The sequence below is a fragment of the Talpa occidentalis genome, unplaced genomic scaffold (assembly GCF_014898055.3).
Source record: "Talpa occidentalis isolate TD23 unplaced genomic scaffold, MPIMG_talOcc4v2.1 talOcc4.11, whole genome shotgun sequence".
Taxonomy (NCBI): Eukaryota; Metazoa; Chordata; class Mammalia; order Eulipotyphla; family Talpidae; genus Talpa; species Talpa occidentalis.
In genome coordinates, this window is record NW_023601104.1 from 66,468,634 (window position 1) to 66,492,304 (window position 23,671).

Genomic DNA, 23,671 nt, shown 5'->3' on the forward strand with positions numbered 1-23,671 from the left:
CGAGGGAAGCGCGCCCTGGTGAGTCACTGAGAGCGCGCCGCTGGGACGCGTGAGGAAGCGTGGTCCTCGCCGGCCACCGTCCCGGAAGTAGGCGCTAGAGGAAGAAAGTAGTAAGACGTTTGGAGATAAACAAGTTTGTCGAGATGCTGGGTGCGGATTCACAGAAGTTTGGGTCGGATGTGTTAGTAGGAGAAACTCAAAGGTTTTAGTCACCTCTCGTGAAGGAGCTGCTTCTCTGCTGAGCCCGATCTGGCTTTGGTAGGGCAGAGGTGGCAGGATCTGGTTTTGGTAGGATGGGATGAGTGAAGCTCGGGGCTTCTGCTAACAGCCCATTAGAGAAATCAGGTCTGCGCTCTTCCATGGTGGGGACCTGGAGATGAGCTGACGCTTTAGTGGCTAATCATGGCCCAGCGGGCGGTGTGGCTCATAAGCCACGAACCGGGAACTCCACTTTGTGGCACCGTCAGATTCTCCAGGTAAATGTCTGTCTGAATCCTCAGAAATGATGACTCGAAGATGGATGATGGAGCATAGATTTGTGTGGCAATGTGTCCCCGGGCCTTCACCTTGGCAAGTTACTTAACCTCTGCTTCATCTGTTAAACAGAGATTTTAATAGTACTACTACTTAAGTGTTTTGAGAAGTGAGAGTTCACACATGTTAAGTGTTATGTGTCTTCTAACATTAGTTTTACTGTATTTTAGCATGCCTATGTATTTGCTATGTTTAGTATTACTATACTTAGTAATAGTATTGCAATATGTTAAAACTAACTTGACCTGCTTAGGATTGATATCGAATGACGAAAGGAAAGGATGAAAACGCTAACCATGTTTCAGATTTTTCTGCTTTCAGTAATAAAAACATTGGAGGACATTTAATTCATAGAAAGTTCTTGCTTAGTATCAGATGGTTATTTCATCTTGCTACATTTTATTTCTAGAAATTTTCACATAGTTAATTAATTGTTAATGGAAATTAAAAAAATACAAAAATAAGTTCTAGTCACCTTTTCTTACAGGGTGTAAATTGATCTGGTTCCCCTTTTAGAATTTGCCACATTTTATCATAATAGCTGTGTAAAGAACTACACAGTAACTCATTTGTAAAGTGTGGTGGTGTTGAGTAATTTTCTCATTTTATTCTCAGTGCCCATTAACAGTTTTTTCTTGCCTACAATTTCATTCTTCCTTGAGAAAAACTATAAGGAAGGAGCAAGTAACTGAATTGAGATTGAGGCAGATAAGGATGAGTAATTTTAAACGGAAAATGGTTGGCAACGTGGATATGAAAAATTCCCTCCTTGCAACCTAACCAAGTTTTGTTATTGGAAGTATTAGAGTTGACCACCCTCTATAACCCGGTATTAACTGGTTTATGTTTATTGTTGTACCTCAAGTAAGGAGGTTAATAACCTCATTGGTCCATCCAATGGACTTCTCATTTTATTTATATATTCCTTTGAGTATCTTTATTCTTGTCATTCCCCTCTGCCTCACAAGTTACTGGTATAGTTTCTTGCTGCCCTTTTATTTGTGAATTTGTGTGTGCGTTTTTTCAAATTACATAATTCATAATTAGATGTGCTATAGACTTCTCTTTTCTTACATGTTTCAGATTTCTCAGCATTATAAAGAAATACCTATGTTACTTTGTATTCATCTAGAGCTGTGCTGACCAATAGAATTTTCTGCAATGGTGTAAATGGAAAATGTTCTAAATTTATGCTGATATGTAGCTGCTAATCATATGTAGCTATTAAACCTTTGAAATGTGGATATTGTAACTAAGGAACTCAATTTTTAAGTTTAAATAGCCACGTATAGTTAGTGGCTACTATATTGGCCAGTGCACATCTATACCACTGCTTCTTCTTGTTCTGTCGTGGTCACCCCACCTCCACATTTCACCTGTCTCCTTTCTTTTGTGATGATCTCCCAGTTTGCCTCCAACTTAGCCATAAGAACAGTCTTCAGAGAGACCTATAAGACTTATCTATGCTGATTTTGGCTAAATACTGCCAAACAGTTACTCATCAGAATACTTTCACCAGTCTATACTCTCACCATCAGTGAGCAAGCATTCTAACCTCTCCATTCTTTCCTAACATTTATTCTAAGTTTTGTCAGTATTGGCATAAAGGATATCTTAATATCATTTCCATTTCTCTGTGTTAGCCCTTTGGATTTCCTCTTCTGTGCTGTGCATGCACGTGTGTGTGTGTGTGTATGTGTGTGTATAAATATATAGATATATATATATATATAGTATTTCTCTACGTATATTTATGTCTCCTTTGTCTGTTTTTTCTTTGAGAGTTTTTGTTTTTTTCCTGTTAGTATGCAAAATATATTTTGTATTCTTGATACTAGTCTTACATAATTTTTAGCTATTATAGGTATTTTTCTCCTAATTTATCATTGTCAAATAACTTTATGTTGTTTTTGGTTATACAGAAATCTTACTAATTTTATTGCAATCAAAGTAATTAGCATTTGGGGGGATTTGTTGAAACCTTTCCCTACCCTTATTTTCCAAAGATACTTTCCAGTATTACCTTCTCTTATCTTTATCATTTTGTCTGTTATATTTAGGCCTTTAATCCATCTGTAGTCCATCTTTGGATATGAAATAATGGGAATCCCATTTCATTTTTTTCAGTATACTGGAGTCCAGTTTTTTAACATCACCTTCCAAGCAGTATATGTGTATGTGTGTGTGTGGAGATATATATATATATATGTATGTATGTATATTTTTCCCTAATGATTGTTGTGGTGCTGTTGATGATGTTTATTACGCCTCCCAGATAAACATTGGTCTGTCTCAGTTCTATTATTTTGTCCATTCTTGTGCCAATACCATACTATATATCTATGTCTTTGTAGCTTATCTTAATATTTCATAGAGGTTAAATTTTTTGTATTTACAAAATAAGTCTCAAAAATTCATACTTTCCAGAATTTTTTTCCCACTGTATCAGAAGAAAATTTTAGATAGGTTTCTCTATGGACATAGCATGTGGGTTCAAATAATTCTATTATTTATCCTGTACCACTGAACAAGTTAACTTTTGTTACTTTCAATTTTCTGACCTCTTGGGACTGGTATTAGGGCTTAGCAGATATGCACTGACTTGTTATCACACATATGCCAAAGGATAATAACCATCATTTAAGATTTAAAAACGCAATCAATCTTTCTTTGAACTACTTTTTCCCCCACAACAAAATTTTGCTTAGATTGTGATTTAGAGACTTACCATCCAAATAAATAACAGTAGTGTTAGCTCATGTCTGGCTTAGGTTGGTATTGTATAGTTGCAGGGCCACTTAATGTTTGAGTCCTGTTTTTAGAAAGTCCTAGAATAAGTCTGAAATAACAAGTGAGTTATCCAACACTATTTACTGAGCATATATTGAGGCATTGTATGAGGTCCCAGATTAACTTCTTTTCTTAACATTTAATCATAAGCTTTACACTTAAGAAAAACTTTTATTATTCTCTAGATAACTAGATGATAAGAAACTGGACTAAAGTTTAGTCCAAAGTTCTCACCTATTCTTATTCAGAGATTTAGAGAAAGAAGTGGTGTTCACCTGCTGGGCAACTTCTGGACTGCTAGTTCTTCCCCTTTCTCAATCAAGAAAATGGATCAGGGGCCTCCCCTGGTGGCGCAGCGGTTGAGTGCTGGGCCGCAAAGCTGCCCGCAGCCTCTGCAGCGCTGGTTCCACAGACCTCTCCTGCCACACCTACTGCTCCCCTCAGCAGTGTGTTTTGTCAGTCTGCCTGTTCTGTTCCCCGCTCTGTCTCTGGTGAATTCTCTCATCCTCCCGTACTTCTGGCTGTACCCAGTGGTTGTATAAATAAATAAATAAATAAATAAATAAATAAATAAATAAATCTTTAAAAAAAAAAAGAAAGAAAATGGATCAGGATGTAAATGAGTGAGGTTCACTAAATACATGGATGACTTCGAATACATTCTTATATTTCTTCTTAAAAATTAATAACAAGCATTTCTATGTTATTAGTAGTGTTAGTGAGAAAAATTGTTTTGGCCGTATTCCTGATCCTTGATGAGAATTACTGATATATTCTTTAGCCACCCCTTAATTTTACAACTAAGATAATAGACTTAGGGAAGTTAAGTGACTTACACAAAAGTTAATAGCTAATAGAGTACTTTATTCTGGACATTGTAGTAGAGAAAGGAGGAGTAAGAAAAAGGTATATTTTTGTAAACTAAGAAAAAGTGATCTAACATTTCTTTGAATGAGCAGAAGTACCTTCCATTGTTTCTTTCCAAAAGAAGATGAATTGGTTACTTACCATTCAGCTTAAAGCATGCAAACCATAAAAGAATATTCAGATTTTATAGCGATAAGCCATTATTTCTAAAATGGTCCTGTGTATTTTAGGGGGGATAGGAAAGCAATTCAGGGTACCTGTTAATTTGTTGCAGTTGAGTAGAATAGAACATTCCTTTTAAAATTGTATCATTTCAACTTGGGAATCCAAAGTTGTGGACAGATAAACTCTACCAGTTCTTTTGATCCTCCTCTACTAAGATGGAATCAGAAAAAATGTCCTTATAGATGCCTAAAATATTTTCAGCTATTTACTCCTTGGAAATAAAATATTCCCAGCTATTTACTTTCCAAAAGGAAATCTGAGTAGCCAAGAGACTAGAATTTTAAATTAGACTCATGAACTCTACCTATTTGAAAAAGTAAATTGAATTAGATACTTTCAATAAAAAATAATGACACTTTATCATTTGAGATAATATACCAAGTATACTATCGCTAGTTACACTATTAAGAATTTAACATGTGATTTAATTTGGGGGGGTTGTGGCTTTTGTAAGTATGTATATATATTATGTATTTTATTGTTGTAACTGCTGCCTTGTGTTTTGGGTTTTGTTTTTGGATTCTCCCATTTTTATTTTATGTGGAAGAATCATTTATGATGTTTTTGTTTCTATAATGCAGAAGGTACCCAACTGTTGAAAAACGAGCTAAAGTCTTCAATGGAGCAAGCTATATGCCTATACCTGATGATGGTCCCTTTCTTAAAGCACTGCTCTTCGAACTTAGGTTATCGGATAATGCTAAGGACTTTGTGCAGACTCGTGATAGCTGTTCACACATCAACAAAACATCTGTCTATGGACTCCCAATTGGAGGTGAAGAACTCTGGCCAGTTGTCGCTTTTCTGAAGAATGGCATGATATATGCTTGCGTGCCACTCGTTGAACAAGGGTTATCCCCTCGTCCAGCATTAATCAGTATCAGTGGAATTTCACAAGGCTTTGAACTACTTTTTGGGGTGCAGGATTTTCTTTACTCAGGTCAAAAAAGTGACACTGAGCTGAATACAAAATTGAACCAATTGTCTGATTTGCTTCTACAGACTTGTCCATTTGGTACTTTGTTAGATGCCAACTTACAGAATTCATTAGATAGTATTAATTTTGCTTCTGTAATTCAGTCACAAAAGCAACCAGCCTGGAAAACTGGAACATATAAAGGAAAGCCACAAGTTTCTATTTCTATCACTGAAAAGGTAAAATCCATGCAGTATGACAAACAGGATATAGCAGATACATGGCAAGTCGTAGGAGCTGTCACTTGCAAGGTGAGTTTTTTTTCCCAGCCCTTGTTTTATCATGCCACTTAATATCTATGAAGAAAAGTAAAATTTGCTCACTTTGTTTTCATTGTTTTATGACATTCTTGATTTTTATAACATAAGCAGCAATTATGAGATGTGAGATTCAGGTGAAATTTTGTTACCTTTTTGCATTCTTTACTAATTGTATAAGTTATACATTGCAGTGTAATGAATTGCCCCACTACCCCAGCAATAAGCATTTATTATCTTCATAGTTTTTATGGGTCAGATCAGAAGCAGCTTAGCTGGGAGCTTTTAGTGTGGGGGTTCTCGTAAAGTTGCAGTCAAGATTTCAGCTGAGTTTACAGTCACCTGAACCTTTGAGGCTGTGTGGTAAGTCAGTAGCATAGCTAACTTGTTAGAGCTGGCTCTTGGTGGGAAATCTTCCTACAGTTCCATTCTCCATAGAGTTCTCAACAGGCTATTTCAGGATGTTCTCACAACTTGGTAACTGACTTCCTTTAGACCCAGTGACCCAAAAGAGAACTAGACAGCATAGTTGGAAACTTTTTTTACCTAAATTAAGAGGCCACATAGCACCACTGCCACCACTTTTACTCTCATTAGAACAGTTACTAATTCTACCAAAAGTTCCTACTTTTTGCAGAGAACAATGTTAGAATTTGTGAAAATATTTTGAAACCACCGTACCTACTTTCCATTTTCTCTAGAGGAGTGAATTTGACAAATCTCTCACTTAATATCCAAGGTAATTTTGAAGAGCTCTTGTTTTACTTCAATCAATAGGTTAATATTGATAATCTGGTTTAAGGTTAGAAAATAGGAAAAGACAATAGAAATAGAGCAGTGATAGTGTTCAGTAATGATAAGGAATAAAAATCCTCCAAGTGAAATTTGTACTGGTGCATATTAATATTCACAATGTCTTTATTTTTCTAATATTTCCCTCTATTCGTGGTACTTATGAATGTGAACTTTCTGTATGTCAAATATAATGTTGAGTACCTATGTACAAATCTTAGAAATAAAAATCGATTTCAAGGAGAGAGAATAGTTCTAGCAGACAAATTGGGTCTTTCTTTTCAAAATATAAAATAACATAAGAGTTTGTATCTGTTTTAACTTCTATCATAATCAAAAATACTCCAATTATTAATTTTATTAAAAATGTTAAGTGGCTCCAAAATTAAGTCACTGATAAGGTCATTGATAAGTCTTAAAAGTAGTTGAATCCATTTTTCTCTTAAGTTCTGTGAAATAAAAGTAGGAAAAATCACCATTACTCTGTTTTTATTCTGTGTGGCAATAAGAAGAGAATACATTATATATATTTTGTTATTTATTAATATCAGTGTTTAAATATCTCAGTTCATTAATAGACTGACCTTAAATTATTATGGGAGTTTTGGATTGGTTCTTATTGTATGTATTTAAATTATTGTATATTTATAGTACTTAAGGTAAATTTTATGGTGAAGCCTGTTGTATGGAAATAATTATCTTCATAATCCTAATAGAAAACTTCATGATCTGAAATTCAATGGACTCAAGTTATAGTCCTCACACTACCAATTCTGTGTATGTCTTTGAAAAGCTCACATAATTTGTTAAGTCTTTAAGTCATTTTTAAAATCAGATAAGGTCCCTTTTATTTTTATAATTTGTAGCTAAAAGTCTAGATTTTCATATGTCACATTGATTTAAAGTGTAGCACATGGATTTCTTCTAGAATGAATGATACTATCCTATAGTAAATGGCTAGTGATATGGTATTTTAAATGCCTATATAGGATAATTTGTTGGTAGTTTCTATTATGGTTGTGGTTTTATCCCTTTAAGGATGTTAAACTGTTAGAGGCTAATTTAGTAAATGTAAACAATATTTAAAAATTTTAGCAGTACTCGTTCATTTTATTATCTCTGTAGTAAAATATCTATTAAAAAACTAAACTTAAAAAAAAAAAAGTCCTTGCTCATTCACATATAGAGAATGAGGTAGCAGTTGATTAGAGCCAAAACATAAAATACTATTAGAATTCAGAGTACGCTTATTTGACTTTTTTATTTTCAAATGTGATTGGCATTCTTGAAATTGTCACTAGTTACAGGTGACTGTTCATAGTGTCTGCCTATTCTCTAAATGCATATGATGTATGGCAAATAAATCCTTGAATTCACAAATATATCAAACAGTAGATAAAACTTTTAAAAGAGAAATATTTCATATTAGAATTGGAAACAAAGGTAGGGTACATAATTACAAAAAGATACTGTTTTGATGAAAAGTGTGCTACACACTAGAGATACAAAGAAAAATATAACAATTCTTGCTTTCAGAGAACTGAAAATATCAAGAAGGAAACAAAAGGAGCACAGACAATAACCAAAAGGGAAGGGCAATTATTGCATGATGCAGATTGTGCAAATGATAGTGGAACTAGATGCTTGCATTTGAAACTCAACATTATACCTGCTGAGTCCCAGGTCTAACCAAACCTAGCATTCAATAAGTCTTCCATGGCTCGGTTGTCTAGTTTTAATTGGGTAAATGTCAAGTTAGAGTTGAGGTACAAAGGAAATCTGACTATCCATATATACCTAAGTAAGACATATCAGTAGGCTCAGGTCAGAAAAGAACCCAACAAGATCTGTGGGAGTAAGGTTGTTTAGAATAAGAATTATGGCTAACTCGAGGATAAGAGCTGAGTGAGTGAAAATCTTTGATCCTCTAACTACAGCCTTCCAGAAATAGTCATTAATGACTTGAGTCTGGAGAGTGGAAGTATATGGAGAAACCAGAGTTCACAGAGAAAGTTGAGAAACTACCACATCTTACAACATCAAAGAGAAACTCATAGACATGTCTATCAAAATGCTGCATCTGCCCACAACAGCCTTAAAGCAGGAGCTCAGACGATGGTCTTCAAAGCTCTTATAACTGGCTTCTGACCTTCCAAGAATATTGACTTCCCTTCCCCTGCTACCTTCCAAATCTCTTATAAGTTACCATTTGTTGACAAACTGACCCAGACCATCTAAGGAAGAAGATCCTGACTTTCTCTACATAGCAGAGGTAGGCTGTGGAAATGACAGTGTAGATGATAAAGCTTCAGACAAAGCATTAAATGAACTGAGTTTACAAAGTGAAAGATTATAGCTTACAGGACTAGCTAATATAAAAATATAGAGGTATAAGAAATTATGATTTTCCTTTACATTGTGGCCAGTCTTGAGTATACTCTAGTGTCCTCTGCTATTGCAAAAAGAAGGTGTGATGGGACCCTAATGAAACCAATCAAGTCCCCAATACCAACTGCTGTCAGCAATCCAAATGATAATCAAATACAGGCTGATCATGCAGGAGCCTGTGACTCCAGCCCCAAGCTCAATGCCAAAAAAAACCAACTTGGCCTACCAGGAAAGCAGGCATATGGACATAGGTAAACAAAAGGATACTGAGAACACTTGAATGCCCAAGAAGGCTAACCTGGATGAGGATAAGAAGTCTGCACAGGTGGCTCAGAAGATAATGTAGCACAGTCTATACCTGAAAGTGAAGAGAAATGTGTTCAAAAGCAGTCAGATTCTCAGGGAACACACCCACAAGCTGAAGTCAGCTTACGTGAAGCTTCAGGCTGAGACCCAAAGATCTAAGACGAAGGAAGCATGCAAGTGCTGTCAGAAGTGGCTCCATGCCAACGCGATCAAAACTGTCCAAGGAGGATGAGACCAAAAAAAAAAAAGGAAATTGTGATTTGAATAGTGAAATTTAAGAATCTAGTATAATGTTAGTTGCGGGACAAAATGATTAAAGAGGTAGATGGGAGACAAACAATGAAAGGCTTTAAAAGTAATATAAAACCAAGGGTGAACTACTGAAAGGTCTTGAACATGGGTACAATACAATTAGAATTATGTTTAATTAAGAAAGCTCTGGCATGCACAATGGATTGATTAAAGGAAAGCAAATCTAGATACATGTTGAGGGCTAGGACAGATTTTAAGAGCCTGTACCAATGTATTTGTAACAGCAATGGAGAATAGGCAGCAGGTTTAAAAGTTTTTTAAGGGTTTTAGATATAAGTAGAGGGCTCTAGGAAAACATTTCTGGTTTCTGACTTAGGATTCTATAAGCATGATAAGCCAATGTTATCCAATAGAATAAAAAACAAAGTATTTAAGGCCATGGGAAAATAATGTTTTTTGTGAATAAGGTAGGATGCAGCATTATTTCTTTATGCTTGTCATTATGTGTATATATCCTGATTTTATAAAGAAAACATGAAGATATATGAACTGCGAAAAAAAATACGCTGTTTTAAACTGTTAACTGATGGTAGGGGTCATGGAGAAATTTAATTTAGTCTTCTTAAATGTCTTCAGTGATAAGCTTGTGTTTTCACTGTAACTAAAATTTCCATTTTTAAATGAAAAAAGAAATAAAAGCATGATAGAAATCCAGGAGAACATCATCTTGAGAAAAAGGCAAGTTAAGTTGTGGACTATGACTCAGATAAATTTAAAAAAGCTTTACCCAGAAGATGTGTACTTTTAAGATTCTAGTAATATTAATATCTCTTTCTGTTTGTATTGTAGTGTGATTTAGAGGGAATCATGCCAAATGTTACCATCAGCTTGAGTCTCCCCACTAATGGATCTCCACTTCAGGATATTCTAGTTCATCCTTGTGTGACTTCTCTTGACTCTGCCATTCTGACTTCTAGCAGTATTGATGCAATGGATGATTCTGCATTTAGTGGACCTTACAAGTTTCCTTTCACTCCACCTTTGGAGTCATTCAACTTATGCTACTATACTTCCCAGGTAAAACAACCTTAGAAAAGTTGAGATTTTGCTCATCTTATATCTATAAATTCTCTAAGCAAGTTACTCATGCAAAGTTACTTGGTCCAAAATGAGAACTTTTCAATGAGTTATTACCAGACAATAATTGAATGAAAGTGAAGACTCACTTCTTTGAATAGAATGCCTCTTATTTCTGGTGTCTGTGATAGCACTGAATGGTTTTCAAAGTTATGGTAATTATTATTATTTTTTTATCTTCCATAATGATGAGTCCATGGTCATAGGCTAGATCCTGGTATGATTTAGTCATAGTCTGAACCATAAACATAAAATTCTTATAATTTCAGGTAACGTTACAATTATTTAATATTAATAGCATGTATTGCTTATTGAATAACTGCTGTGTGTCATGTATTGTCCTAAGTACCTTATATATATTTTTTCTAATACTTCAAAAAAAAATTTAAGGTTGAGTTAGTCCCATTTTACAAATGAGGAGAATCTCAGAAAAGGTACATGACTTGCACAAGATCATATAACTGATAGTGGATTCTGGATTTCAAACCAAATTTTCCAGATCTAAAACATAATCTTTTCTACTATACCATTAGTCTCTTTTCCTAGTTGTGAATCAGTAGTTTAGAAGAACCTACTCATACAAGCTTAAGTAAACGGAATTTATTCTCAGAATAGAAGAGGCAACCTCATTGCCATTCAAAGATAAGAAGTAGACTCAGACTGGGTCTAGAGTCAGAAAATTAAAATTCAGTAATACACTCTATGCCCAAGATCTACACTGTCTATCTCATCTCTTTTTTTAATAGGTGTTCTCTGCTTGTGCATTACATTACAGCTTAAGACATACAGTGTATAAGGAAAGTGTCTATGTACCTTACATCAAAGGTACCAAAAAGAGTAATTGCCAACCCTAGGCTACAGATTGTTTTCCTCTTCAATCTTGATAACCAATTGAGCTACTTCTGAGCTAGAGGGTGTAGAAATCACAAAATACACACAGAGCAATAAGGATTGTTGACAGGGTAACAGTGATCAATAAGTCTAGTCTACACCTGTGTTGCAGGTTATAGAGAACCTGTAGGGCATAAACCTGGTTGAACAAGAGTATGAAAAAGAATGTATTGCATACCTTTATAAAGCACCTTTCTCATCTCTGGAAACAGAAAGATGGAAGAATTCTGCCCTTAGAACAAAGGAGACCCATCATCTATTACCAAAACAACTAGGAATGATATAGTCCACACAGATAGTGATTTATAATGACATCTGAAATCTATATAATGTTATAAACAATTTTAATTTTTTCAATTAAAAAAAACTTGGAGTAAGCCATTGGTCTTTCAAGGCATATAATCTATATCTCTGCATATTACTACAAGCCTTTTCTCATTTACCATTGATATTTTAGACATGTTATTCTGAGATTATATAAAAATTTGTTTATATAATTTGTTTCCAGGTCCCTGTCCCACCAATTTTGGGTTTTTACCAAATGAAAGAAGAAGACATACAACTAAAATTAACAGTTAATTTAAAACTTCATGAAAGTGTGAAAAATAATTTTGAATTTTGTGAAGCTCAGATACCTTTTTACAATAGGTAAGAATAAAATAATATGATGCCATGATTTCTGCCTTCCATAGTACACTTCCACTGCCATACAGTAAATTGTCCTAATTTCTTACCTTGTTTTTATGTTCTAAAAATTTTATATTATTCAAATGAACCCTGATTCCGTATCAAAGCATTATCATAAAAATAATCTCTACTCTTAAACATGCCTTTATTTTTCTGGTTAAACTTACTAGTATATTATAAATGTAAACCAATGTACTTTCTTCAGGGATAGTTCACCCTGGCTTTATTTACAGCAATTTCTCTGCGTTCTATATATACCTGTCAAGTCCAACTAACAGTACCTGGCTTATGAAGCCATTATGTCATATGATTATCTCTTTATCCATTCTTTTAATTTATACTAGAACATAGTCCTTTTCAACAGACACCTATATGTACAGTAAAATCATGATTTTAATATGTCAATTCATGTGATTGTGTGATACATTCTGTATGATTTTATAGTTGCTGTAAGAATTAATAAAGAAATGTGTATCATTGCCAGAAATGTTCATTGTTTCTGGTGGGTTTTATTTTTTTTGAGATCAAATATTCATTATTTGTTCTACTCTATTATGCAAACTTAAATACAGATCTACTTTTTTGCTATCGTTGTGTTAAGTAGTAATAGCAAGATCTGACGTGGGTTTCCTAAAACTTATATCTGTGATTGTTTTTTGTTTTTGTTTGTTTTTTTAAAGATTTATTTATTTATACAAGCACTGGACACAGTCAGAAGCGCGGGAGGGTAAGAGAATTCACCAGAGCTAGAACAGGGAACAGAACTATCTATGATTGTTTTTACTTTTCTTTTTTTGAAGAGGTCCAATCACACATGTGGAATGCAAAGTTAGTTTTGGCCAGCTTGAAGTATTTCGAGAGAAAAGCTTATTAATCTGGATTATTGGTAAGCTAGGTTTTGTTTATTGATTTTTTTTTCCATTTATTTGTTGTAAAATTTACTTGATGTAGTCGGTTGATGCATTTGTGTCTTTAGGACAGAAATTCCCCAAATCAATGGAAATTAATCTTTCTGGAACTGTAACTTTTGGAGCCAAGAGCCATGAGAAACAGCCATTTGACCAGATTTGCATTGGAGGTACAGCATATTTAAAGGTATATCTATATATGTCTGTGGCTAAGTATATTAAATGCCTTGCTTCATTTCTAAGTTGCATGTATCTTAATTGATCTTTTCATTTTTTCTAGCCATTTTAAGATTATTTTGTTTAGTATTAGTTACTTTTTATTTCACTTAATGCTTAAAAAATATTTAAGTTGAGGGGCCTCCCCAGTGGCACAGCGGTTGAGCGCTGGGTTGCAAAGCTGCCCACAGCCTCTGCAGTGCTGGTTCGATCCCTGGCCTCCAGGTGAGGGTCCCACATGGTGCGCAGACCTCTCCTGCCGCCCGCTGCTCCCCTCAGCAGTGTACTTCATCAGTCTGCCTGCTCTACTCTCCGTTCTGACTCTGGTGAATTCTCTCACCCTCCCGTGCTTCTGACTGTACCCAGTGCTTGTATAAATAAATAAATAAATCTTTAAAAAAAAAATTTAAGTTGAAATAGTTAAGCATAACCTAAATAGCCCCAACTTAACTAGTTTTACCCAGCTCTTAACACATGAGATGTAAAGGTGTTTTATGCCCTATAGAGGTGTTTCAGTAATGCATGTCAGTAATTGATCAGTGCCACTCCCTTTGATGTTTCAAGGAAAGAATGAACACTTCTGACTGAAGTGGTCAAGAAAAGCTTTGCAGCAGAGATGAAGTTTAAATAAAGCTCTTTGAGGTAAACATGAGCATAAAGGCTTGAGGACTAAGATTTGTATAGGTGAAGAAATGACTCAAAAGAATGAAGAAGAATGAACAAGGCACACTAGGAACCAGTGCTAGAAACAGAAAGAATAGTTGAGGGCTGGATTATATAATTTTATTCCTTCACTAGAAAATGTTACACTTTGAGTACTGAGTCATCTTACAAAAAACTACTTGATGAATATTGCTCATGAATGTGGGGAAGGTGAATGGGGGCGGTGGGGAAAGAAGAGACAAAGTAACTACTTTTACTATATTAGTATCCAAATGAAAATTAGTAAGTTAGTAATACTGAACTAGTAAGTTGTCACAGAATGAGAGAGACAGGAGTAAAAGGATGATGCTGCTGTGACATCTGTGATAAAGGTAAAGCCTTGGTCCCTAATTAAATATAACACAAGAAATAGTTTTAAGTCAAGGTAATATTATTTTAAAAATATATGTAACTTAAACCAGATTTAAAACCCCAGAGAACAGAGACCAGGTGAGTCTTTCATTCATCATTTTATCTCCCACATCTAGCTTAGTATCTAGCACATAAATATTTGATGAATGGATGATATATTTAGAAGAAAGTACTGATATGGAGAGAGTTGGGAGGGAGTAGACTTCATATCATATAAATTGCTAGTGAGAGCAATAATGTAACTGTTCAGTGTATAGCTGGAGGCTAAAACTTGATTCTCAAAAGAGAGCTCAACTGTATCTAAGAATTTAGGTGTTATCCATGGAGAAGAAATAGTTAAGGTAGTAGAAATGAATAAAGTTTAAAAAAAAAGATAAAAGAAAGCAGGAAAAAGTTTCAAAAGAGCCAATGAAGGAAATTGAAGGACTTAACAAAAATGTAGCAGGAAAACCTAAATAGAATGGTATCAAATAAATTAAAGAAGAGAAATTGGAACCTGTACATAAAAGGAATTAGGGGAAATAGTAGTGAAGTCAGAAATATGATAGTGATACTCATTTCTTGTTTTAGATTTACCTATGTCTGTAAGCTTTATTTCAAAGAGATTATAAAAATTCCTATTTCCAGATAATTTTCAGAACAAATTGTGGGATTTTACTCCATTGTATGTCTTTCAGAGGTAGGGATTATGACTTCCATTTATTTCCTATCACATAGTCAATTATAATCTCATCAAAAGCCTGAATTACATATTTGTGCTCACTGAATAAATGAAATTATTTTTATAGTATCTATCATATAGAAATCAACCATGTCATAACTTCCACCATCCAGAATTATACTTAATAGTCAAACAAGTCCTTTACTATTAGGGATAATTTGAGTCACAACAGGAAAAAAAAATTGCTGAGGAGATTTGAAAATTACATTCTAAGCATGGGATCAGTTAGTTTGTCAGTCAAAAGGAGAAAGTGAGGAAAAGGGAGAAATTTGTGGTAAAGGGAGATTGAAGAAAACAGTATACAGAGAAGATCGTCTAATCATGATTTTGCAAAATTGAAAGCTTTGCAACAGAGATGAGAGGATAACCTCAGCAAAGGGAGACTGGAGCTTATAAAACATAGGTTATGTCATAGTTCGTGTGAATGCCATTGTGACTCTGAGGCACCCCAGCACTGCACATTTAGAGACAAGGCTCATGGCCCTTAATAACACAGTTTCTGCCCATGACACTACATTATCTATTAAACCCAGGAACTATGGGTTACATTGTAGAACCTTTTTATAGATGAGAGAAGAGGTGATTTCCACAGCTTTGGTCTTTTTTTTTTTTAATTTTTATTTATTTATGCACATAAGAACTGGGGTGTAGGCCAGAGGTGTGGGGGTTAAGAGGATTCACCGGAGACAGAGTAGGGAGCAGAACAAGCGGATCTATTGAAATACACTAATGAGGGGAGCAGCGGGCTAGACCGGAGAGGTCTGCTGTGCCATGTGGGCCTCCTCCCTGGCCGGGGATCGAACTCATGCCACAGTGGCTGGCGATAGCTTGATAGCTCTGACTTTAAAACCCTGTACTACCAGGGAGGCCCCCACAGCTTAGGTTTTTAAAGTTAAATGTCACTGTTCTGGCAAAGCATCGCATTCCCTCCAAACACTAGATAAACTAGTGTTTCTATGTTAGTAAATACAACCTGATGTTTTGCTAGAATGTAGATAATTGTTTTGCTATAGGTAGATATTCCTACAAATAAAAGAATTATGATATGAAGTATATCACATCCAGATAGCCTTAGCAATAAAAGAGAATATAGAGAACAACAGACAACATAGAGGAAGGAGTACCAGCTTTTGTAAATAATCAGTTAGGTCTGAGTTAAATGCCAGCTCTGCTAGATATATGCCGGGATGCTGGTTGCTTTCATTTCTCACTCAGTCCCTTATTTATGAAGTAAGGATACTTTGCAGTATGGACTAGAGTTCGTGTTAGTGAAGTACCTGGTGTGTATTAAGCACTTCGTATTGACACCCTTACAAAGAAACAGCCCTATTGCAAAGAAGGGAAAAACTCTATGTATGTGTACAAATGCATACCCAGACAATGTTTGAATTTAGTATTTATAATTCTTATCTTGTGAACTGTATAAGGTAAGTTCCTAAAATTATATCAAGGGAAAAAGTTTAACTATAATTTTTACCAAGTAATCATCTCAATTTCTCTCCTTTTTCTAGCTTCACTTTAGGATCTTAGATTACACTCTCACTGGGTGTTATGCAGATCAGCATTCGGTTCAAGTTTTTGCATCAGGAAAACCAAAAATAAGTACATGTAAGTTTTAGAGCTTCAAACTAAATTGAAGGTATTAAAATGGTGTTATGAGATTATTACACAAAGTAAAATTAAAATGTAGCAGAAAGAGATCAGAAAATAGTCCCAATTTATAAAAATTCTGGCCTGAACCCATTCTGTGTAACAGGGTGTATACTTGTCTGCCTTCTGTTTATAAAATGATCTGGATGAGCATAAATTGGGATAGAGGTAGGCTTCCTATAAAGCTGTATTTGTTTTGGTCTGGTTATAATATATACTATTGCATTCATAGATTGTTCAGTGGAACTTTAATGATGGACAGACAAGGTCTTGAGTCTGAATCAGAATTTATTAGCTGTGTAACTTTGGGCAACCTAATGTACTACTTGAAGATGTTTTAGTTTTCTCATCTATAAATGGTTCCAGATCCCTGCTTGGGTTTCATCCCCAGTTTGCTATTTACTACTACCTGTGTGACCCTAATCTCTCTGATCCATTAGCATCCTCATCTGTGAAATGGAGAAAATACCACATAAGGTACTATTAGGATTAATGAGTTGTGCCTGGCACTAAATGCTAGCTATTAGTGTTTAAATTAACATTACTATTATTATGAGCTTTATTGAACTATTTGCAGAACTAAGTTGTATAGTGTGAATACAGATTTTATTGTCAAGATGAAGGCAAAATAAAGGTTTTTACAGAGTGGCACAAAGTCATAATCATATTCTGAAACTAATCAAAAGAAAAAATTGGTCATAATTATCCATTTAAAATAACCTCTTTCATTTAGTATATAATGTGTTTAAAAAATGTATATTACTAGAATGTCCCAATCTGTAGTATATGCTCTGAAAATTATTATATGTACAATTAATATGGATAAGATACCTATAATATTATAGACATTATATAAAAAGATAATGTCAGTCTCATAGGTAATCTAAAATATTGAGCTGTTTACCCCCTCACCATACGTTATATTGCCTCTCAATATTAAGTGAATTCAGAACTGTCTAATACAGATCAAATTACATATCTATGGCATAGAATGAAAAAAAGAATAGAAAGCAGCTAGAATGAGGTAGACTTAGCTAAATGCAAACAGAAATCTTTGCCACATATATTAAGGAGAATAAAGCTATTTAGATAAATGTTTCTTAAACTAAGGATTAGTGTCCCCAAAATAGGAAACATAGACTAGACCTCTGTACTTGAAAGTTTCAAAAGAGTTATAGAACCCAGAACTACAGAATTCTAAGAATTACTTGTGAATGGCAATAATAAAATCTATGTAATGTAAAGAGAAGAAACCATGTTTTTTACCTCACTAGGCTTTATCTTACATAATATTTTTGATTGTGTTTTATAGAAATGCTTTCATATAAGAAAGTCTTTATAATGCATTTTTTAAAATGAAGGCATGAAATTATGATGTCAGTTTAACCAAACCAGTGGTTTGGTTTGAATGCAAGTAGACAAGTATTTTATATGGGATAATAAAAGAGGGGATGCCATTTGTCTAAAGCTAATAAAGCAGAAGTTAAATTTGATCAGAACTATAAGAAACTACTAAAGCCACATTTAAAATGTTACTGTAAAGTTAGTTGTTTACTTCAGTCTCTGACTCTTTGAATAGGAAAAAAATAGCAAGATCAGAATCTGGATTATGGAGAAGATCATAAAAGAAACCAATATAAAATTCCCTAATGTCTTTGTAGTTGAAATAATGATCCACAAGAAACAATTTAGGGGACATATGAAGGGAAAAATGGCAGATTTTGCATAAATTATAGTGTGTCATAAATTTGTCATAAATAAACTGAAAGGTAGATTATTCAAATATCTAATGAACCCATGTTTTTTAATGCCTTGATAAAATAGAACTATAATGGATGTTTCATAGTATTACTTTCCTTGAAATATATCCCACAAGTTTAAAAAAGCATGACTTTAGTCTCTTCTTTGAGTTTTTGTAAAATAATTTGTCTTATTTTTTTTTAGACCGGAACCTAATTTCTTCTGACTATTACATCTGGAATTCTAAAGCCCCTGCTCCAGTAACATATGGATCATTATTACTATAATTGTCTCATGTTTAAGTGGGATTTATACAAAGTAACATAGCTTAAAATAAATCAGTCTTTTATTTTTCATATATATGCATACAACCTATCAGTGAAAAATATGATTGAATGATTTAATAATAAAAGGCTCCAATTTCATGTTTTAGTCTGATACAGTTTGAAAGAACATTTTAAAGACTAACGGCTCCAATTTTGTTTTCCTTTTATTTTACTCAAATATATGATTCAGAGCGTGAAACAATGATTCACTGTAGGTTTATTTTAGGCTAGCCCTTGGCCACTCTGCCTTACATGTTCCTTCCCCTGTGGCAGACATGCCTAATCAATCAGAGCCCTCTTTCTCCTCTGAGTCTCCTGGGTAGAGGACTCAGGATCCTCAGTGCAGGCAACAACTATTGATGGATTATAGTTGATATGCAAGATTAAAAAAACTGTTTGCTTTCCCAAACCTCAGTACTAAGCCCCTAGTACAGTGTGTTGTTACAGAATACCATAGACCACATTAGAAACAACTGTAAACTCCTGAGAAAAGAGCCAAGGAAAATATTTTAAATAGTAATCTGTTCTTAATCAGAACTATGCTATTGGCTAATAATACTTCTACTTAAGGTGTTTGTTTTTGTTATAGAATCACTTTTCAGGTAAGCTTATTAATCTGCCACAATAACATTTTGCTTATGATGTTAGTAAGCACATTAAGCAGGATGGGATAACTTCAGAAGATGAACATAGTATTTTGTAATCCCTTAATGTCTGTAGCTAAATTTTTAAGGATAAATTTAGATATATTTCTTTCTTGTTACATTAATACTGATTAATGAATAAATGCAGATAAAAATTAAAAGTCATCCTGTGGATAGAGTATCATTTAATCATATTTCAATCTCATGGTATATTCTAAATTTGGCCCCTTTGCTTTCTTATCTGCATTCTCTGCTTTTTCAAGAACCAGTCGTATATTCTCTACCTGTGTGTTACACTTAATTATTTGTCACATTCTGTTTTCGAAGCAGTTCATTGTCAAGTTTTAGACTTAAAGTGACCATTTAAGAAAAGATGAAACCTCAAGATCTTCAAAACTTAATCTGTGTCACATTTCCTTTTACAGAACAGAATTAGAAGTGTTATTTTAAAAATACAGACTAATATTCAATTAAATTATATCTTGGTTTCTGTTTTTTTATGAGTCTTAAGGAAAAGATTAGAAAAAGCAGCTAACTGGGATATTGCATATAAATTTAGGATTTGAAATACGATTTTTTCAAATAGGGTCTATCTTATTCGTTATAAATACTCATTTTCTGCAAGGCATTATTATAGCATATATTATTATTATAGCATAATGTTCTGTGTTCAAAATTATCCCAAATAGTAAAGAAAGTAGAGTAACTGCCCGACCAGCATTTTAACTTATTACTCTAGCTTAACCATAGATAATCAATAATAAAATCTTTCCTCTTAAAAGCAGAAAAGTCATGCCCATAACCTATTTGATCTAATTTATGTTAGTATTAATGGAGCCATTTTGGACATCTTGATTATAGAAATGTTTAGCAAAGTACACTAAATAGGTAAGTGGCATTTATCTAGTAAGTAGGCAGAGAATCCATATAATACTCCTCTAGGCAAAACCTTCTTTATAAGCAGGCAGAAAACCAGTGAATGATATTTCTAGAAACCGAGGAAAATCTTAGGGAGTATTGGGAAAGTGTAGGGGCAGTGAGGAGGGAACCTGATGCCATCTGTTGCCATTCCATCTAACATAACACTACAACACTAAAACCAACTCATGTTTTCATCCTATTGAGGTCAGCTGGGCACACTGTGATGCTTTTGATTTTGTCTAGAAACCTGTCACTTCAGGATAATTTCTGAAGACAAAGTCTGTTTCCCGTTTGGTAGGTGACCTGTTTAATGTTTTCCCTGTGTCTGGGAACTCCTTAGTGTAATTAGCGACCTTTGAACTCTACAACTAATCCTGAGCTATTTTGTATTCCTTACTCATCTTTAAGGCTGGACCTTTCTTTTCTTCAGAGTCTGCTGCCACAATTAAAGAAGAAACAGCTGCATTTCAAAGGGATTCCGATTCCAGAAGCTTAATCGTGATTGACATGTTCTTATTCTAAGCTATAAGACACTCTAAGAGTCCTTTCTTGGGTTAAAACTTCAATCATTTTCTAAAAAATTATCTCACTATGGATTTTATTCATTTTCTTTGATAACAATTCTTTGCATTTTTTAACTTGAAAGATGCTTTGCATTTGCAGTGAATATGAGCACCTATTTCCAGTTAAAGATTTGGATGGTGTCAGACCTACTCTAGATGCAAAATTGCTAAATTCCTTTTTAGTGCCAAAATATGATTATGAAATATAATGTCTGTCATATGAGTAATTATCTTTAGTAGACCAAAAGGTACAAAAATGTTAAATTTCTAAAAATGTACTCCAGAAAGATAGTTCATAATTTTGATAAAGCCCTTCTTTTCTTTATTTTTTTACCAATACTAGTTTTTAAACTTTAAAGCCAGCAACACCCTTGCAGTGTAAAGTTATGTACCATTATAGTGGTAGACAATTTTTTACTTTTTAAATAGTTGATTCAAACCTCAGACTTGAAATAAATAGCCTCATGAGGCATTCTTAAGAGTAGTTTTGTTGATGGACCAAACGTTAGTTTGTCTCGTAAAACCAAAGTTTTTCACTCCAGCTCATTATTGGAGTTAAAATTATGGTTTTATACATTGTATTTTAAGAACTTTCAAAGCACAATTTCATACATAGAAACACTGCTAGTGTTATCCTTCTAGTTTTTATTATAGTATTTCAAAATACTTTATAGACATTCACAGACTCCTGCACCACCCTGGGAGGTAAGTAGGTCAAGTTATCATCCAGAGCCTATGCAGTGCCCGCTGCCACAGCAGAATGGTTGTTTCTAAGACAAAGGTCAGAAAAGGGATGTTAATAAACAGTCCTCAGGTTTAAGGGACTTTTTTAGGATTACATCTTAAATTCCAACAAATCAGATTTAGGAGTTACTGAAAGTGAAATTGATCCATCCCTCATCCAAACTTTGCAATACTTTCCTGTTCTGACATCATTTAGATAGTTAGCTGTATTATCAGATTAGAAACCATTGTACCAAACTGCTGAAAGGAAAAGGAGGCAAAAAGCTAAACATGGGATGAATTCTGAACCTTTTAACCTGGCTGAAGTACGTTGGTCCCTGTTATGCAAATACCTTCAATCCTCTGCTAAGTTCAGTGGAAATAATTTTCTTGAATGACAGGTTTATTCAGCAAGGATTCAGTTGGTGATTAATCCCCCTTTGATCTAGGGTATTTCACTTAACTACCAGTTACCTCGTTCTGACAAAGTGCAACTGAGATTAGGGAGATCACTAGAACACTACCAGGGTGTGCGTTCATTCTCTATAACCTTTTAAAGCAAGGGCCAAGAATGCAATTTATTTTCAGTATTTGAAGATGTAAAGTCCTGTCTGCTAAGTTAGAAAGTCAATTGAATACCAAATGAAGTTTTTTTCTTACGTAATAGAACAAACATTTCTTTTTGCTTTGCCTAACAATTATTTTAGGAAACATGGGCTTTGAAGGAAGAAGAAACAAAGACTACATTCTAAGTATATCTTCTAGTTTTGTTTCATGTACTAGAATGTGTACTTGTTTGCCCTGAAATAACCTAAAAATCAAAGTATTGGCTACAAATGTCCAGTTTTTCCCTGCCCTCCCCCTATTAAAAAATGTCTTGACATGTGGTAAAGAAATCCAACTGGTGAAAACATGTTGTAATACACAATTATTCATCTTAGGACTTCTGATTTCAAAACTTTGTTAACTTTGTCCTTAGGAAAAGGAACTTATGTCCCCATCATAAGAATAATAGCATTTATTTTCAAAATGAATTTTTTTTTCATAAAAGCAAATGGTTCCATAATAAAAACACTTCAAAATAATTATTTTAAATTATTAAATATTTTTCCTAAAGTGTTGGGTTTTTTTCCTACTTTTTTTCCTTTATTTAACTGGAAATTAATTTTTAAACTTGGAAATACTCATTAAGTTGTGCACAATGTTTTAAGCATAAAGTTTTAAGATGCTTTCATGCTAGTTTTTTTAATTCACTTTTAAAATCTACTGTGTCAACATTTTGTGTAACATCAAATTAAGAGATTTATTCCTCATATTTCAAGACCCTTAAACAATTTGTTGCAAAATGTGTTTTCAAAAATCAAATTATTGATATAAACAAAGTAATGCTTTATAATTGTTATTCTAATAAGCTTGCACCTACAAACTGTACATTTAGATAATTATACATATTTTTGGCACAAGTTTTTGTGACCCAATTTCTAACTGAAACAGTAACTGGAAGGACATAGAATCTAACTTATATTGATGCCAAGCCAGCCTTTAGTTTCAATTTAGTAACCAAACTTGTCCCAAATATCTTTTGCTAGCAAGTTATTTTACCATAGCAGAACTGCGGATCAGAAAAAATAAAAGATGGAAGACAGAATCTCCCATATTGTTAAGAAATTAGTATTTTTAATAATTACCCCATGCATTAGTTACTAAAATGTTACAATATATTTTTAACAGTGCCATTATGAGATACAGAGAAAATATAATTAGATAAAATATAAACATATATGTATTCATGCAACGTCTATAAAGTGTATGTAATATGTTAGTGTGTCTGGGTGGATCTCTCTATGAAATATTTTACTATTAAGTTCAAATAATTAGATATCTTCCCTCCAAACAATACTAGTAATAATGAAGTTTCTTAGAATGAAAATTACCAAAGAAGTCACAAGATTATTCTTACAAAGTGATTAAAACTCTTACAAGCTTTTTAATTAGCTTCTAATTTTTTTCACCAACTGTTTTATGGATATAACATTATTGCCCACATAGAGCTTAGAGCAGTGTAGTGTCATATCTGTATTAC

The 23,671-nt window shown here is 33.8% G+C and overlaps 1 protein-coding gene across 2 annotated transcripts; it reads left to right on the forward strand.

The window, feature by feature from the left end:
- Positions 1 to 35: 35 nt before the first annotated feature.
- Positions 36 to 22,655, forward strand: AP5M1 (adaptor related protein complex 5 subunit mu 1). 2 transcript variants are annotated; one of them, XM_037503413.2, is made up of 8 exons: positions 36 to 476; positions 4,998 to 5,643; positions 10,237 to 10,464; positions 11,924 to 12,063; positions 12,903 to 12,988; positions 13,079 to 13,197; positions 16,533 to 16,629; positions 20,733 to 22,655. In XM_037503413.2, coding segments are annotated over exons 1-8 (1,392 nt in total). In that variant the 5' UTR covers positions 36 to 402; the 3' UTR covers positions 20,735 to 22,655. The 2 variants fall into 2 exon arrangements, with proteins under 2 accessions (XP_037359310.1, XP_037359309.1); XM_037503412.2 differs by lacking the exon at positions 20,733 to 22,655 and adding an exon at positions 18,616 to 20,726.
- The last annotated feature ends 1,016 nt before the right edge of the window (positions 22,656 to 23,671 follow it).

Excerpts from the sequence above, each read along its gene's own strand:
- AP5M1 (XM_037503412.2), top strand. The coding sequence starts at position 403 with ATGGCCCAGCGGGCGGTGTGGCTCATAAGCCACGAACCGGGAACTCCA. Across the intron at positions 477-4,997 it reads GGCACCGTCAGATTCTCCAG|AAGGTACCCAACTGTTGAAA; the intron begins GTAAATGTCTGT and ends TCTATAATGCAG. Across the intron at positions 13,198-16,532 it reads GAGGTACAGCATATTTAAAG|CTTCACTTTAGGATCTTAGA; the intron begins GTATATCTATAT and ends TCCTTTTTCTAG.